We start from the raw sequence: 17,831 nt of genomic DNA, 5'->3' as shown, positions 1-17,831 counted from the left end.
TGCAAAGAGTAAATTTATTTTATTACCTTGCTAACCAGATGATCCCAAAGCAATACCTAGGCAGAGGTACACAAGCGGGAATGCAGGCACCGTTAGGCTCAGTCCATGCTAGCGGGTGGCAGGCCTGCTGTTTGCACCAATTTATCAAGGGCCCGCGCACCTGTAGTTTACCACCATGCTGTGAAGTCTCCTGCGCTTTTTATGATCTCTGAGCTTTGATCTTCTCTCTCCCAAAACAGGGAGCTCAAGCATGTCTGTGAAAATGCCTCCAAGTCTCTCCAAACACCTACATTATCTCTACAGAGAGATTCTACTTCTCAAAACAGTCAGAGGATAAACAGCAGTAGGCATAATATATGGAGTTTCCCACGCTGTTATTCTCCAGGCCTTAGCATTCCCACCTGCAAGGTCACTTGAGCAAATCTACCATCCTCCTCCCCATTCTTCCGCTTTTAACCCTTTGCTCCCAACAGTGTCTGAAGCAGATGACCTTTCCACAAAGTGAGTCTCTTGCTAGAAGCATACAGCATTACTTTGGGACTACAAGCCAGGAACCCCTCGAGCTAACCCAGTCAGTCTCCCCATCCACACCTGCTGAAGTCTGGTAGTAAACACTCTGTGGGGGTGGCTGGATCAATGGAAAAAGATCAATTGGCAGCACAGAGGGAAACCCATCTGGGCTGCTGAATTGTGGCAAGACATCGCTGCCCGAGTAGAGAAGTTGGCTGCCAAAGTCAATCATGTAGATGCACACATACCCAAGAGTCAGGCTACTGAAGAACATCACAACAACGGACAAGTGTATTGAGCTGCCAAGATTAAAGGGTGTCAGGTGGATCTGGACTGGCAACACAAGGGAGAGTTATTTCTGGCTTGATGGGCCCATGATACCTCAGGTCATCAGGGAAGAGATACAGCATACAGATGGGCTTGTTATCGAGGGGTGGACTTAACTATGGACACTGTCTTCCAGGTTAACTGTAACTGTGAAACACATGCTGCAATCAAGCAGGCCAAGTGGGTAAAGACCCTGTGGTATGGGGGGCGATGGTCAAAATATAAATATGGGGAGGCCCAGAAGATTGATTACATCACACTCCTGCAAACTCGCCAAGGTAAGCGCTATGTGCTTACAATGGTAGAAACAATCACTGAATTGCTGGAGATGTACCCTGTGCCTCATGCCACTGCCCAGAACACCATCTTGGGCCTTGAAAACAAGTTCTGTGGCAGCATGGCACCCCAGAAAGAATTGAGTCAGACAACAGGACTCATTTCAAAAATAGCCTCATAGACACCTGGGCCAGAGTGTATACCAGTGGGTATATCATATTTGTTATCATGCACCAGCCTCTGGGAAAAACAAATACAATGGACTGTTAAAAACCACATTGAAAGCAATGGGTTGTGGGACCTTCAAACATTGGAATTTACCTTTAGTGAGGCCCACCTGGGTAGTTAACACTAGAGATTCTACCAATCGAGCTGGCCCTGCCCAATCAAAACCTCCATGTACTGCAGAAGGGGATAAAGTCCCTGTGGTGCATATGAGGAATGTATTAGGGAAGACAGTTTGGATTAGTCCTGCCTCAAGCAAAGGCAAACTTATCCGTGGGATTGTTTTTGCTCAGGGGCCTGGGTGCACTTGGCAGGTAATGCAGAGGGACAAGGAACCACAATGTGTACTTCCAGGGGATTTGATTTTTGGGTGAGAACAGTCTGTAATGTTGAATTGTATGATATTGGTTGCTGAATGACACTGACACTGTATGTCATAACTACCATGGACAATGAGTATGGACTGCTCCAGATACACTAATCGTGAGCTCCTGATGCGGTTTGCAACCAGCCAACAGCACACCAGCCCTCCTGCCCTGGAAGACATCTAGGACAGATAGAATCCATAGTCATGCATTAAATGAACTCAACAGACATCTTTGACGGATGGCCATTGACTATGGAAATGATACCTGTGCTTGTGTGTATATATATATATATATATATGTATATAGTTAGAAGGTGTAGGACCTGGGCATGATGTAGATGATATAGAATAAGGGGTGGATAACATCCTAGTTCTGGCCAGGACAGGGTTAATTTTTGCAGTATCTGAGAAGGAAGTTATTCTATACCACCTCACATCATTGCCAGGGGCAGGGGAAAGGGACTCTCTTGCTTCCAAGGAAAAGGGGTCCCTCCCGGTTGAGAAAACATGGAGGATGGAATCTTTTATTATACCTTTTTTTTTAAATATTGTTGCTGTTACCGTTCATTTTCTTATCTCACTGCTGTTTCCAGTAAATTGTTCTTATCTCAACCCGTAATCTTCACCTTTTGTTCCTCCAATTCTCAACTCCCTGACGCTGCAGTGGGAAGGGGGAGGGGAAGGGGGAGCGAGAGAGACCAGTGTGTGGTTTGGGAGAGTCTCGGTGGGGACACTGAACTGGGGAGTACCATTCCTAAACCACAACAAATGCCTTGCTTAGAGAGATTAAATTCAGTAGAGACAGACTCCTCTGGGCTGGGAGAGCCCCATAGCTGCTCTTCTTCAGTCCCACCTTACTGCCTGGGCTTTAAGAAAAGGAGGGCGGAACAGAGGAGGCAGGGATTAAGTATTAGCTGGCTCCTTGGAAGGGAGCACCAGGTCATTAAATTATTCATAAGCATCTAGGAGAAAACAAGGGAGTGCCCGCCAGCAGTAGATGGTTGAGAACAACCATCAGACACATTTGATTCCTCCTGATATGAGCGGGGCTTGGGCTGTGGGTACAGTACCACTTGGCTCCAGCAATGTTTCTGGCCCCAAGTAAATGCCACCCAGGTGGGGATGTGAGTGCCCTAACAGACCGAGAAGCGGTCGTGGAGGGGTGGCTGGTGGTGGAAGAGCTGCAGGATGGTTGTTTCATGTGGTTCAAGGGGAACTAGAGCTTTAAACCCCTGATGGGGCAGGGTCTGTGCTGGAATGAGTGGCTCGGAACATGGGTCCTGCGGTGGGGCCTGGTGGGGCAGTCCAGTCCTGCCTAAAAAATCAATCAGGGAAAAGAAAAAAATGCCAAAAAAGAAACAAATCCAGAAAAGGAGTCCTGCAGGTACCTTTGGGTGGAGAGGAAGGGCTGGGTCCCTCCCCCACACCCTTTTACTCGGGGGGAAATTAAGCCTCTGGAGCATGTCCCCCCAAAGCCTCGCCGAAGCTGCCAAGAGACCGCCTCCGACGGGGCCAAACCCGCCTCGCTGCTCGCGCCCACTCGCGCGGTCCCGTCAGCTGAGCCCAGGCCTGCTCAGCGCACTCCAGCTGCTCTTCAAGCACCCGCCTCCCGCCCCTCCTGCTTGGCTGCAACCCTACTCGCGCATTTCCCTTTGCTCGGGCACTAGCCAATCGCGAGGCGAGGATATCTCAGAAGGCTTTCGTGGTGGGACTTTCCGCCTGGATTTTCGCGTTGGTGGATTTTTGCCATTGGCTGCTCGACCCGTCTTGCCCTGTAGAACAGCCACGGCAAGGAAGGAGCTGCGATTGACTGATGGGTGTTGCGCTTGGCTCGTGATGATTGGGAAGGGAAAAGAGAGGGGCGGGACAGAGGAGGGAGAGCGTGCGTTCTTTTTTTTCCTCGTCCCCTAGCTTCCGCCTCTCCGATTGGCTGAGATGCTGGCCGGACGAAATTTCCGATTGGTCAGCGCACGCTGTTGTTAGGCAGGTGAGGCAGCGCGAGGTGGAGTCTTCTGACGAGTCGGTTCTGAGGTTCAGTCAGTGTGAAGCGCCTTGACGTACCACCGCCGCGAGCCTGTCTGAGACCTGTTGTCGACCATCCTGAGGAGCTGTCGCCGGCCGCCTCGCCTCTTTTCCTCTAAGCGCCATGGCCTCAGGATCCGAGTAAGTGTGGGCCGTCCGCCGGCAGGCCGCGGCATAGGCCTGGCTGGCGTTGGGCCCGTCTCGGCCTAGATCTCCTTACCTCGCCTCCGCGCGGCGCTGCCCAGGCTGGACCCGACGTCGGGCCCGATCCTCCCCCGATCCTGCTGTGTCATTCAGATTCTGAGGAGGTAGGGGTGGGGCCGGGAGGGGGATGGGCCGCTCTTCGCGTTCGCCCAGCCAGGCTCTTGTCCGCAGTGGGGCCCTGGGCGCCGCCGCTGCCCCCCCCCCCCCCCCCCCCCCCCCCCCCGCTTGCCGGGCCTCCGCGGGAAGTGTCGAGTAATGGGGGACGAGGCCTGGCCAGGGCCGTCTCGCCTGGGCTAGGCCTCAGCCAGGGAGGGCTTTGTCTTCCAGGCCCTAGAGCGCCGGGGCAAGCGGCGGAGCGGCTGGCGAGGGGGGGAGAGGCATGTCACGGTCTCCTCCCCGCAGGTCCGCAGCGGCCGGGTCGGGGCTGGAAGAGAGTTGGTATTAGAAGAGGAAGATATGTTATACCGGGCTGGCCCCTGTGGCAGCTGAGGCAATCAGCTATATTTTTGTCTCCAGTGTCTTGCCTCACTTTGTTTTCAGTTCCAGGCTGAGGGTCATATTTTGTGCTCCTCAAAAATCAGTCGAGTAATACTGGCCTCAGCTCCCAGGCCACGTGTGCAAGTCACTTCATAGTCCCTTGAGAGGAGTAAAAATAATTTCCAAATCCAGGAAAACTTCAAGTGACTTGTTAGCTTTGCCAGAGGCTCTTTCAGTCCCTTTAGTGTCTGTGGTTTATCTTCTCCTTTTCTTTTGCAACTTCTGCAATTTAGACCCACTTGGTCTTACTAAGTCAGTTCCAGCAAGGTGTGCCAAGAATTTAGTGTGCAGTAGAGCTTGTGGTGGAAGTGATGGTCTCAAAGACGTATTTTGAGTCTGAGTGAGGTGAACAGTGTTTTTTAAAAAGAAATTTATACTTTTGCAAAGTTGTTCTCACCACATAGGAATTCACAAAAGTTACTCTGCAACTGGAAAACAGTTACTTCTTAGTTACAGATTTTGGGTCAATGCTGTTGGCAGCCATCTTGTTGAACTGAGCTTTAGCAGAGTATAGCATTGCAAGATCTAATAGAGTGTTTCTGAAAAGATTCTTGGTTTTGTGTGTATACCTGTCTAAAACAGTATTTGAGAACTTGGCATCTTGAGCATGGGTATGAACTCACTGCTTGGTTGTCATGTGTTGTTCCAGTAAGTGGCTGCAGTCATCAGATATTTCACTCATTTACGTTGAGGGATTTTTTTTTTAATACTTACCCAGAGAAAGTAGCTCAGACTGTAATAGGGATGTTCAGGGTGGTAAAAAAACACTGACAGGTTTTATCTAGGAAGTGAGTTCATGAGGGTATTGATAAAAAGGTACACCAGCATACAGAAGGCATGACTGTTTTCACTTCTGTTACTAAAGCTGGAATAATTTTGAGTTGGTGACTTTTCATTGTATATTTAACATAGACTTGCAGGAACAAGTCAGTTCCCTACTTTATGTGGAGCTTTGAAGGTTGATAGTCATTTTCAGGAGAATCAGTAATCAGTAATTACTTTCTGATCTCGCTCTTCATACTGTCTACCACAATGCATAGCCTCTGGGCATTATCACATGCTGAACAAGGAGAGCTCTGACACAGAAAAGTGATGAAGTGACATAATCGTAGAATCACAGAATGGTTTGGGTTGGAAGGGACCTTAATGATCATCTCATTCCAACTTCCCTGCCATGGGCAGGGACACCTTCCACTAGACCAGGTTGCTCCAAGCCCCATCCAGCCTGGTCTTTAACACTTCCAGGGCAGGAGGTTGGAACGAGATGATCTTTGAGGTCCCTTCCAACCCAAACCATTCTATGAACCCCCAGGAGAGATGCAATGATAGCAAATGGTGATAATAATATTCTAAATTGCTATTGGAAGATGGGTAGTGCTTGTCTGTTCAAGTCCTTACTCTTGTCTGTAGGAGAAATAACATCACTCTCCTGTGTAGCTGTCATAATTTCTTAACACCTTTGTTTCTTTGTCTGCAGAACTGTTAGGTCAGATAATGAATTATCTGTCACACATTTTATGGTATAGTAGGCTAGAGTTGTAGTGACTCCTATGAAGGTATTATGGAAAGGTGCTTATATCCTAAAAAAAAAGGAAACCCCATTTTTCATGAGCAGTTGAATATTTCTACTGGCTTGGTACATTTCACTAATAGGCTGTGACAGGCTAAACTCTTACAACTCTTCCTGTCAGGGGAACTGCAGCATTGTCCTTTAATTCCCCTATTTATCTGGAATTTGACACCAAATGGACTTGAACTTTTGTTTCCATCGTAGTGGTTACATGTGATTTCAGACGAACCTGACAAATTCTTTGAGGCAAAACATCTTAGAGTCAGCAGCATCTCACTGACCACTTCTTTTTATAGATTGCTTCATAGCTATTTCCATTTGATTAGTAAAGTAGTTATATTTAGTGACAGAAAGCATTCTGCTTTGAACTCCTGAAACTGGTGCCTAGGAATAATATTATCTTTTCTCTTACTGTTATGGTTTAAGCCCAGCTGGAGATGAAGTACCAGCCACTCGCTCAACCCCGCCCCTCTCTCCCCACCACCCCCTCTAACCCGGTGAAATGGGGAGGAGAATCAAAGTAAAACTTGTATGTTTAAATAAGAACAGTTTAATAATTGAAAATAAAGTAAAATACAGTAATTATGGTAAATGCTAATAATAATGATAATAAAAAGGGAAAAACAAGTGATGCACAATGCAATTGCTCACCACCTGCTGACTGATGCCAGACCCCCCTTCCCGAACCTAGATTGGCTCCCCCTTCTTGGTAACTCCCCCCAGTTTATATACTGGGCATGACTTTATATGGTATGGAATATCCCTTTGGTCAGTTTGGGTCACCTGTCCTGCCTATGCTCCCTCCCAGTTTCTTTTGCGTACCTCTTCACTGGCAGAGCATGAGACAAGAAAAAAAGTCCTTGACTTAGGATAAACATGACTTAGCAAAAAACCAAAATATCAGTGTGTTATCAACACCATTCTCATACTGAATCCAAAACACAGCACTGTAACAGCTACTGAGAAGAAATTAACTTTATCCTACCTGAAACCAGGACATTTACAAACAAGTATAGTTTCTAAATGACAAGACAACAAAGAAACCTGTAGAAAATGGAGAATAAAACGGGTGGTGGGGGTGAAAGGGGGGAGTCATATCACTTGGACTCATTAACTTCTGTTTTCTTTGCTAGTTCTAAAGCAGATGACTTATCGACTGCTATTCTGAAGCAGAAGAACAGGCCCAATCGGTTAATTGTTGACGAAGCCATCAATGAAGACAACAGTGTTGTGTCACTGTCCCAGGTGCGTCACCTATAAAAGCAAAGCATTTAATCTGGTAATTTGCAATCTGTTGCTGTCTATTAACTTGAAATGTAACTTTGCAACATGAATCTAAGTATTTGTGTCAGAAGCTGCAGCAGTTACAAGTGAGAGGGGTGGGCTAAATAAATAATCATATATAATAATTATTAATGAATGATAAAGTACATTTTGACTCTAACTTTTAGGATTCAGTTGAGCTCATGCCCTTAGTCTGGCTTTAGGATTAGCTCTTGACTACTGTAGTGGAAACCTCTGTCTTTGTAGATCTAGTATATTGCTTCCAAGATGAAATTCTCCAAAGTCAAGTAACTTTCCTTCAAATACTTGAATTCATAGAATCATTAAGGTTGAAAAAGACCTCCAAGATCATCAAGTCCAACCTTTGATCAAACCACCACCATGTCAACTAAACCATAGCACTAAGTGCCAGGTCCAGGGATGGTGACTCTACCACTTCCCTGGGCAGTCTGTTCCAATGCTTAACAAACCTTTCTGTGAAGAAATTCTTCCTGATGTCCAACCTGAGCCTCCCCTGGTGCATCTTGAGGCCATTTCCTCTTGTCCTGTCACTAGTTGCCTGGGAGAAGAGACCAACCCCCACCCCACCACAACCTCCTTTCAGGTAGTCGTAGAGAGCAATAAAGTCTCCCCTGAGCCTTCTCTTCTCCAGGCTAAACAACCTCAGCTCCCTCAGCCACTCCTCATATGACTTGCTCTCTAGACCTTTCACTAGCTTCGTTGCCTTTCTCTGGACACGCTTCAGCACCTCAATGTCCTTCTTGTGAGGGGCCCAAAACTGGATGTAATACTTGAGGTGTGGCCTCACCAGTGCTGAGGACAGGGGAACGATCACTGCTCTGGTCCTGCTGGCCACACTTTCTGATACAAGCCAGGATGCCATTGGCCTTCTTGGCCACCTGGGCACACTGCTGGCTCATGTTTAGCTGCTGTTGACAGCACCCCCAGGTCCTTTTCCACTGGGCAGCTTTCCAGCCACTCTTCCCCAAACCTGTGGCGTTGCATGGGGTTGTTGTGACCCAAGGGCAGAACCTGGCACTTGGCCTTATTGAACCTCATATAATTGGCCTCGGCCCATCAATTCAGCCTGTCCAGATCCCTCTGCAGAGCCTTCCTACCCTGGACCTGATCCCTTGGTTGTCCTGCATGTGCTGCGTGACCACACTCAAGATGATCTGTTCCATAACCTTCCCTGGCATCGAGGTCAGGCTGACAGGCCTGTAGTTCCCCAGATCCTGCTTCTGACACTTCTTGCAGATGAGCATCCCATTGGCTAACCTCCAGTTCTTTGGGACCTCCTCGGTTAACCAGGATTTCTGATAAATGATGGAGCACGGCTTGGTGAGCTCTTCTGCTGGCTCCATTAGTACCCTTGGGTGGAGCCCATCTGGCCCCATAGACTTGTGAGGGTCTAAGTGGCTCAGCAGGTCACTAACTACTTCCTCCAATTGTTTTGTCAAAAGCTTGTTGTAATGCTGTTATTCTTTACAGGCAAAAATGGATGAATTGCAGCTGTTCAGAGGAGACACTGTCCTGCTAAAAGGGAAGAAGAGGAGAGAAGCAGTCTGCATTGTTCTGTCAGATGATACCTGCTCAGATGAGAAGATTCGCATGAATAGGGTTGTTCGCAATAACTTGAGAGTGCGCCTGGGTGATGTGATCAGGTGAGGACTAGTTTGCTAACTGTTGCGTATCCCTGGGTTGCCTAAATAATTTGTGCACTGGCTTTGAATTGATTTGGTCTGTAGCAGAGACAGGGTCTGCAGGAAGTATTCTTGCATCTTCCAGAGGAGATCACAGAAATGTTTTCAAATGTGTGTCTTACATCAGGGATCTCAGTTTATTTTTGCATGTGTTTCTGGCTGTATGCATATTCAGATTAATACTAAAAAATTATGCTAAAGATTCTCGAATTCTCTTCAGGACCTTCATAAGCCCGAATCCTGTCGTTTAATTAAATAGCTCAATTTACCCCACTGTTGTCATAGTATTCTTCCCAAATTTACATTGTCAGATGAATTCACAATTTTTTTCCCATCTAAATTTTTAGTGTCAGCAAAGTTAACTGTGAAAAGTAGTAAGCAACATTGTAATTGATCTTATAGTATGGTTAGCTCAAGCACTGAGCTGCCCTATAACAAACAGAAGTTAAAACTTGAAGCAGTCAAATAGCAAGATTAAAAATCCCTGAAGGTTGTTTATATTCAAATTTTTGTTATAAAATAATTTTAAAATTAGGAATTCTTTAGGTGTTGCAGGAATTTTGTACAACACTTGCAGAAGGTAGTGGGAAAGCATTGAAGTATACATTTTGGCTTACAGGAGGCAAGTTCCATTCTATGATGGGAGTGGAGAGAAAAAATGTGTCAGCATTTCTTAAACATAAAAATGCTAATTTGCAGGCTTAAATATGTGAGAGCTGACAGCTCTTTCTCCTGAGTATTTTTCTAATCTGGAATATTGTGCATGTTCTGGGAAAATTGGAACCTGGTTTCTGATAGTAGAATTCCTGGAGTGATATCTGGAATAGTCTTTAAATACAAAATTTGTTTCATATGAACTGTAGAGGAGAGGAACAAGTCTGTTCCACCCATCTCTCTACCACTAGAAAATGCAAGTTTTAAACATGACTGCTTTGAGCTACTCTGTGGATTTAAAATAAAGGTGAATCCTTACTTTAACCCTATATAAGGTTACTGTTGGAGTAATTTCTAGTGTGATGGTTCAGCCTGTGCTATCCCCTTCTCTGCTGGGACTGGGTGATAGTGGTTCTCAGCCTTCCAGATGTGTTACTGATTGTCTTGGCTTCATTGCAAGGGTCAGAGAATTTTCACATCTCTTGCCTTCAAAGTTTTTCTTGCTGATCTTTAAGTACTTATTGTGTTAATTTCTGTGGCCTGGTTTCTACCAAAATCCAGATTCATGCACTAATTGCTTCCTGCTTGTAGTCTGTCAGCTGTTTTCCTTCTGTGGGGCAGTCTGTCTTTACCTTTCTGCTATATCCTCACTGTAAAGCCTGTGGTTAAAGAATCTCTTAATAGTCTCTAACAAACTAGCACATGAAAAGTTGCATGCTCAGCTGCAGTTCCATGTAGGCTTTTTTTAGCTGGCAAAGCCAGTTTGAGCTTTTTGCCTCTCTGCCACAGCTTGATACTCTGAGGTGTCACTACAGTATGCTGTTGGCCTACACTATAAAATAATAGCTGAGATATTTATTTAAAAGGGGGAAGGGGCCTTCAGACTTTAACCTAAATGTCAGTCTCCACAAAGGGGGATTGACAGACACCTGGCTATCCCTGGTTGGTACTGAGAACCTTTGCTCAGAATCAGGTTTATCAGCAACAGGAGCTCTATTCTCTGTACTAAATTATGAGGAAGAGAGGAAGGAACAAAGATTTATCCCCAGCTCCCTTTCCCTTAGTTAGTTCAGCAGTAGCTCGTAGAATCATAGAATGGTTTGGATTGGAAGGGGCCTCAGAGATCATCTAATTTTAACCTCCTTACCATAGGCAGGGACACCTTCCACTAGATCAGGCTGCTCAGAGTCCCATCAATTTCTCTGGGCAACCTGTGCCAGTGTCTCACCACCCTCATAGTAAAGAATTTTTTCCTATTATCCAATCTAAATCAGTATTCTTTCAGTTTGAAGCCATTCTTCTTTGTCCTGTCACTGCATGCCCTTGTAAAAAGTCCTTCCAGCCTCTCCTGTAGGTTCCCTTCAGGTACTGGAAGGTGCTATAAGGTCTACCTGGAGCCCTCTCTTCTCCAGGCTGAACAACCCCAACTCTCTCGGCCTGTTTTCATAGGAGAGGTGTTTCAGCCCTCTGAGCATCTTTGTGGCCTCCTCTGGGCTTACTCCAACAGGTCCATGACCTCCTTATGTTGGGGCCCCCAGAGCTGACTGCAGCACTCCAGGTGGGGTCTCACAAGAGCAGAGGGGCAGAATCCCCTTCCTTGACCTGCTGGCTACATTGCTTTCGATGCAGCCCAGGACACGGTTGGCTTTCTGGACTGCAAGAGCACATTGCTGGCTCACATCAAGCTTCTCGTCCACCAACACCCCCAAGTCCTTCACAGGGCTGCTCTCAATCCATTCTCTGCCCAGCCTGTACTTGTGCTTGGGATTGCCCTGACTCAGGTGCAGGAGCATGTGTTGAAACAAAAGTTAGCTCATGACTCTCACAGGTCTTTAGGCTGCATTAGTAACTTATGAATGTATCTTGGGAATGGCAAAGGGGGGGCTACAGAAGAGCAGGGGGTAGTATGAGTCCCCCTCAGCAGTTTTGGATAGGGCTGAGAGGAGTGAATGAAAGCATGTGTTGTGAAGACTAGCTCTCTAATGGACATGATTTTTACCTTGTCATCATTCTTACGCATGTGGGAAGTCCCACCAGGGCTTTGGATGGTCCTTTTTTGCATTTGTACTGGCCTGGGAAGGGACATCACTGCCTTTTCCAGACTTGGGTATAAGTCCAGTATGATGTGGTTAACTGGAGTTTTCTTCTGTTGCAGCATCCAGCCTTGCCCAGATGTGAAATACGGCAAACGTATCCATGTGCTGCCAATTGATGACACAGTAGAAGGGATCACAGGGAATCTGTTTGAGGTCTATCTCAAGCCATACTTCCTGGAAGCTTACAGACCCATCAGGAAAGGTAATAGCACCTGTTATTGAAGTCCTGATGGCAGCAAGTGTGAGCTAGTCCTGATACTGAATAAAAAGAATTTCTGGAAGCTTGCACAGATCTCCATGGAGCATTAGACTGACAACTGTAGAGTGCGATTTTGTTGTTGCTGATTTAATTTTTTTCTAAACTTCAGAAGAAAGAGTGATATTTGTTGCTGGCTGGCAGAGCAGCTTGGTAGTTCTCTGTCATGGTTTAATCCCAGCCAGCAACTAAGTACCATGCAGCTGCTTGCTCACACATCCTCCCCCCTTCCCAGTGGGGAGGAGGATCGGAAAAAAAGTAAAACTCATGGGCTGAGATAAGAACAGTTTAATAATTGAAACAAAATATAATATTAATTATAATAATAATTGGAGAGAGAAAGAGGGAGGAATAAAACTCAAGCGAAACAAGTGATGCACGATAAAATTGCTCACTGCCCACTGACCAATGCCCAGCCCGTCCCCAAGCAGCAATATGTGGCTCCTGGCCAACTCCCCCCAGTTTATATACTGGGCATGATGTTCTATGGTGTGCAATATCCCTTTGGCCAGGTCGGGTCAGCTGTCCCAGCTGTGCTCCCTCCCAGCTTCTTGTGCAGCTCCTCACTGGCAGAACATGAGACACTGAAAAGCCCCAGGGTAAGCACTGCTCAGCAACAATCAAAACATTAGTGTGTTATCAGCATTATTCTCATACTGAATCCAAAACACAGCACTGTACCAGCTACTGAAAAGAAATTAATTCTATCCCAGATGAAACCAGGATATTCTCTTGTGGTTTTTTACTATGTGGGATGGGAGAACATCAGAAAAAGCTCAGGTAGAATTCAGTTTAATGAGATTTTTCTCCTGAGTTGCTACTACTTGATGGGATTGGGGAGTTGCCCACATATCAATCAATTGGTTGGATATACTAGCCAGCACCCTGACTAAATGCACTTTTTCAAAGTAATTTAATTAATTACTGAGAAAGTGCATAAAAAACAAATATACTTTTAGAGTTGTGCTAGTAGCACTTCTGCTGGAACAAATAGGTCCTAATACAATATATACACAAGTTGAATTTATCCATCTTCTGTAGCCCAGTTTAGCCAGGAGTCATAGTGCAGTATCGTATATTCTGCTTCTGGAGACAATCAGTTATAACTAGTAACAACTAGTTATAATAACTTCAAAATGAATTTCGATTAAGTCAAGTCTTTTTGCCTTTTTTAGAAATGTTAAATTGAAATTGAAAGGAAAAGAAACATGATTCCTTGCCTTTGTGTCTTGTATTGAAGCAGAGTATTATTTTTCTATTGTTTGCTGATTTTGTTTGCTGTTTGTTTCTGGATGAAATTTGATGGTGCTCGGGTGGTCACAGTACATCCAGCTCTTGAATTTAAAATGCAGGGCAGTGTTAAAAATGCCGGCAGCATATACCTGCATAACCCACTTCCTTGTCCTCTGGGGCTGCTGGTAGTACAAGGGTTGACATTTTGCATCAGGCTCCTGAAATGTGGGATTTTACAGGTGACATCTTCTTGGTGCGTGGAGGGATGCGTGCAGTGGAGTTCAAAGTGGTGGAGACAGATCCAAGCCCGTACTGCATAGTGGCTCCAGACACAGTGATCCATTGTGAAGGAGAACCCATCAAACGAGAGGTGAGCAGAACCCTGATGTGCAGTTCTACTGTATCCCCTCTGTCCAAAATCTGTTTTGGTGACAGTCCTTAAGAGCAGCAGTGTTATCAGTTCCTGTTTTGGCATTTCGTGTATTGAATGTAATGATTAAAACCTCTGGTTTCAGGAGGTGAGCTGCTGCTGAAGGTAGTCAGAGAAATGTGTTTCCAGTGTCCTTCCTCAGATGCTGAGATAGCACCAGTGCATAGGTTTGCTGATGAGATGCCATACTTTGGCAGCAGCTGGTTTTGCATATATGCTTCCATATATCTCATGCTGGACTTTAGATTCATCTTTTAATTCCAAAGTTCCCTTGATCCATAGCAGGGAGGGCTACAATGTTGCTAAATTTTATGCCATGTGAAAAGAAAGCAATTGGTACTTTTTCAATGAGAAATTTGAAATCTCTAAATGGTTGATTTTAATTTTTTTTATTTTTTTTTCTTTTCTCCTCCCAGTCACTTAAGGTGTCTAAGCCTTGAGTGTCCCAAGCTTGAGGCAACCTGAGTGGATTGTCTGTCGGGTCTTGGCCACCTTACTGTTACAGAGTAGGAAATCTCAGAGAAATGGGCTAAGGTGGTTGTATGCTTCATAAAGCAAGTGCCTTTTTACTGGCTGCAGATCAGGATGAGTCCTAGTTTGTAGTTAGCTCTGCCTTTTGAAAAATTCACCTCTATTTGACACTTGAGGCCATGTCTGAGCATTAGATGAGTCCAGTTTGGGCTCTTCAGGACACAACAGAGACAGATAGGAGCAAGTTCAGCTAAGGCCACCAAAAATGATGTGGAGCTAGAGGTCAGAATGAATGAGGAACAGCTGGGAGGGGGTTGATGCAGCATGGAGAAGGGAAGGCAAAGGGTCAGGCTTACTGGCAACTGCCTGATGGGAAGGGGTGGATAATCAGGCTCTCCCAAGAGCTGCACCCAGGGATGGGACTAGGGGCAATGACACAAGGCAGATCAAGGAAAATTCCCAATAGGAAAAGGCTTCTCCAAGCCCTGGAGAAAGGCATGGAGAGGGCAGGAATCTCCAAACCTGGAGACCTTAAGCACTTGACAGGGCCAGACCCTGAGCAACCTGCTTGAAGTAGTAGTTCCAGCTTGTGGGGCTTGGACTGAGCCCCTCTGAGATTCCAGACTGTGTTATTTTATTATTTTAGCATGGCCTAATGTTACAGATAATTAAGACCAGTAGAAATTTGGACAGCCAAATGAATGGATGCTATAGAGTTATACTGAAAGATTTGGTTATGGGTAGACTTATCTGCACATCTTGATCTCAACATTTTCTGTTAATTTGAGTCAATCCCAAAAGAAAATACTATGTCGGATAACTGTATGGTAGCTAGGGTATGTCAGGTAGTTAGAAATGCCATGTACAGTTTAAGGAATAAGTATATTTTATACTGGACTTCATTGTCTTATTATCTTTGTTAGTGACATCAGAGGGTCACACAACTTGTTTTGCACTAGAGTCTGTAGGGGCCCTGGCAGCAGAGGCTGTAATTCAAGAGGGTGGGCTTCAGTGACGCATTTCCCTTTGCATGTCTGGGAAGAGAGAGCTAAGAAACAATTGTAGAAGACACTAGGAAGACTTGAAAGTGAGAATCTCAAGACATCAAAGAAATGGCAATGAGTAAAAACCTGGGTTCTGTAGACCAGGAGGGATTGTTGAGCTGTTATTTTCACTCAGATGTTTAATGTATTTCCTTCTGGGTAGGATGAAGAGGAGTCACTGAATGAAGTGGGCTATGATGACATTGGTGGTTGCCGGAAGCAGCTGGCTCAAATCAAAGAGATGGTGGAACTTCCTCTCCGACACCCTGCTCTCTTCAAGGCCATAGGGGTGAAGGTATGTCCCTGTCTGCACCAGGTGGATTAGTGGGCTTGCCCTTGAGGATGACTTGATGTCAGAGGTTCATGAGGTATTAGGAGGGGAATAAGTAATTTGTTTTTTTCGGGGGAAGTTTTTTTGTTTGCTCGTATGGGGTTTTTTGGGTTTTTTTGTCTTTTTTAAATGCTGATATTAGGAAAGTATTTCCTTACATGCTTTGAAAACAGATTAAAGTACTGACAACTTGCAAAGCAGAGGGATGCTTTGAATCAGTGCTGTCAGTTACTGGCAAGGTTTTGTTTGTCATGCAAAGTAGTAAGCATGTTGATAGCAATGCTGGGATGGCAGCTGTTGCAGAAGTTTGTATCACAATTTTGGACTGGCTTTATCAAATGCTTGCAGATTCATTGTGGAGCTATTTAGGCATTCTGATACTAGCTCACCACCTAAGTCCCTTGCCTGTGTCCTCAGCCTCCACGTGGGATCCTGCTGTATGGTCCTCCTGGCACTGGTAAAACACTTATTGCCCGAGCGGTGGCCAACGAAACAGGGGCTTTCTTCTTCCTGATCAACGGTAAGTTTTGTGGCTACTTTGGCCCCCGATCTGCTGTGTACTTATTCATCCATCTTATGGTAAGAAATGGTATTAATAGGGCTTGTAAAGCCATGTTGTCTCCCTGACATCCTTCCTTACCTCTTTGAAGTGTGCCTCTGGGGACACTTGGAGGCCATTTGTGTGGAAGTGTCTGTAGTGTCACTTCCCATAAGCTTGTTTTGTAGCAGGCTCGTTGAAAAGACAGCTTTGCAATACAGGGACCTGGAGTCTGTGTGGTTGAGTGTTCATTTATGTTGGTGAGGGCAGAGCTGGGAGTGGCAAGATTATTCTATGTATATGGGTGCAGGACACTTGTTTCTGTTGCTGCTAGCATGTTCCATTCAGAAAAGAAGCTGATCTGCTGTGGATTTGGTTTTCCCTCAAGTAAAGCACAAGACCTGTTCTGTTTCACATAGCAGTTCCACCTAATTAATGTCCTGAAAGCTATCAGTACCTTGGGACTTAGCTACAAGTAACAGAACCTCCTATTGATCACTCTTCACCTGTAGTAGTTGAGGTGGATACTGATTTATGTCCTGTAAGGATCAGACTTTGAATTTTCCTCACTGCTTTTCTGTCCCATTTTACAGTCAGTGGTGGAATAACAACATTTGTACTTGAGTGCTGCTTTTCTTTTCTGATTTCAATCACTTAGACCCATGAAGGTGAAAGCAAAGAAGTATATAGCACAGTATAGCAGTGAGCAGTAGTAGGGAAGTGACTTGCTTTGTATCTCAAGATATCAGATGTAAATGGACCATTTTTAACCATATGCCATCCTTGTCATACTTTCTAAGTGTATGGAAGGTGTTACTGCATGATAATGAGCTGGACATTTCTTTAGACACTTGCATTTCTATTGCATAATAAAAATAACATTGTCAGAGTTAGTGATGCATTCTCTATCTGCTAGTCCCAAGCATGGAGCTGCAGGCAGTGTTGTAGATGGAGCTGGTATGAATTGGTGAGTTACCTTTAATGAAACACTCTTCGTACTCGCCCGCACCAGTGGCTCTGCAACTGGCCTGCTTCAGTTGTCTGGCAGCCTTGCACTTCTAAGGATCAGGTTTCTTTTTCTTGGATCTCTTAGAAGCATACTTTCTCTTCATTACCACTCCCTTCGGCACAATGGAAAATCTGTAAAAACAGAATAAATCTGTGAGCCTGCAGTAGTGTTCAGCAATTGTAGGAGATCTCAGAGGAATGCTGTCCTTCCTTCTGGGATTAATGTGCTTACACATTTTTATTATTTATCCTTTGAGAGGAGATGGGGTTTGGGGAGTTGTTTTTTTGGTAGTGGCTTGTTGGTTTTGGTTAGTTGGTGTGCAAGTCAACACAGGCAGGCAGTCAGGACAACCAGAAACTCATGGCTAAAACATAAAGAGTAAATTTATTTCCATTACCTCACTAACCGGGGGATCCCTGAAGCAACACCTGGGCAGAGGTGCACAAGCAGAGACGCAGGCACTGTTAAACTTGGTCCATGACAGAGGATCACTGGCTGCTGTTCATACAGGCTTATCAAGGGTTATTCCCAGCTGCAAGGTCACTTGAGCACTCACCAGTGTTTTGCTTTTTAACCCATTCCTCCCAACAGTTGTTTTTTTTTTTGGAACTCATTTATAGGATCTTATAGAGGTAATTGTATACCTGTGTAATGCATGCTAAAGACAGCTGCAGTAGTTTACAGCTTTTCCTTTCCCTACCCTGATAATTCATCACCATATAATTTGATTGCTTCCCTTGCAAGC

General features: G+C 45.2%; 1 protein-coding gene across 1 annotated transcript in view; it reads left to right on the top strand.

Annotated features, from left to right (window-relative positions):
• Positions 1–3,691: 3,691 nt before the first annotated feature.
• Positions 3,692–17,831, top strand: part of LOC135405086 (transitional endoplasmic reticulum ATPase-like) — a 29,777-nt gene continuing 15,637 nt past the window's right edge. Inside the window, exons 1-7 of the mRNA XM_064639801.1 lie at positions 3,692–3,868; positions 7,172–7,283; positions 8,814–8,986; positions 11,835–11,977; positions 13,504–13,634; positions 15,372–15,503; positions 15,957–16,059. Of these exons, the coding sequence (XP_064495871.1) occupies positions 3,852–3,868; positions 7,172–7,283; positions 8,814–8,986; positions 11,835–11,977; positions 13,504–13,634; positions 15,372–15,503; positions 15,957–16,059 (811 nt within the window). The 5' untranslated portion in view covers positions 3,692–3,851. The remainder of the gene's footprint in view (positions 3,869–7,171; positions 7,284–8,813; positions 8,987–11,834; positions 11,978–13,503; positions 13,635–15,371; positions 15,504–15,956; positions 16,060–17,831) is intronic.

This window comes from Pseudopipra pipra, chromosome W, assembly GCF_036250125.1.
Source record: "Pseudopipra pipra isolate bDixPip1 chromosome W, bDixPip1.hap1, whole genome shotgun sequence".
Taxonomy (NCBI): Eukaryota; Metazoa; Chordata; class Aves; order Passeriformes; family Pipridae; genus Pseudopipra; species Pseudopipra pipra.
The sequence above is the reverse complement of the archived record's forward strand: the minus strand, read 5'-3'. Positions and strand labels throughout refer to the sequence as shown.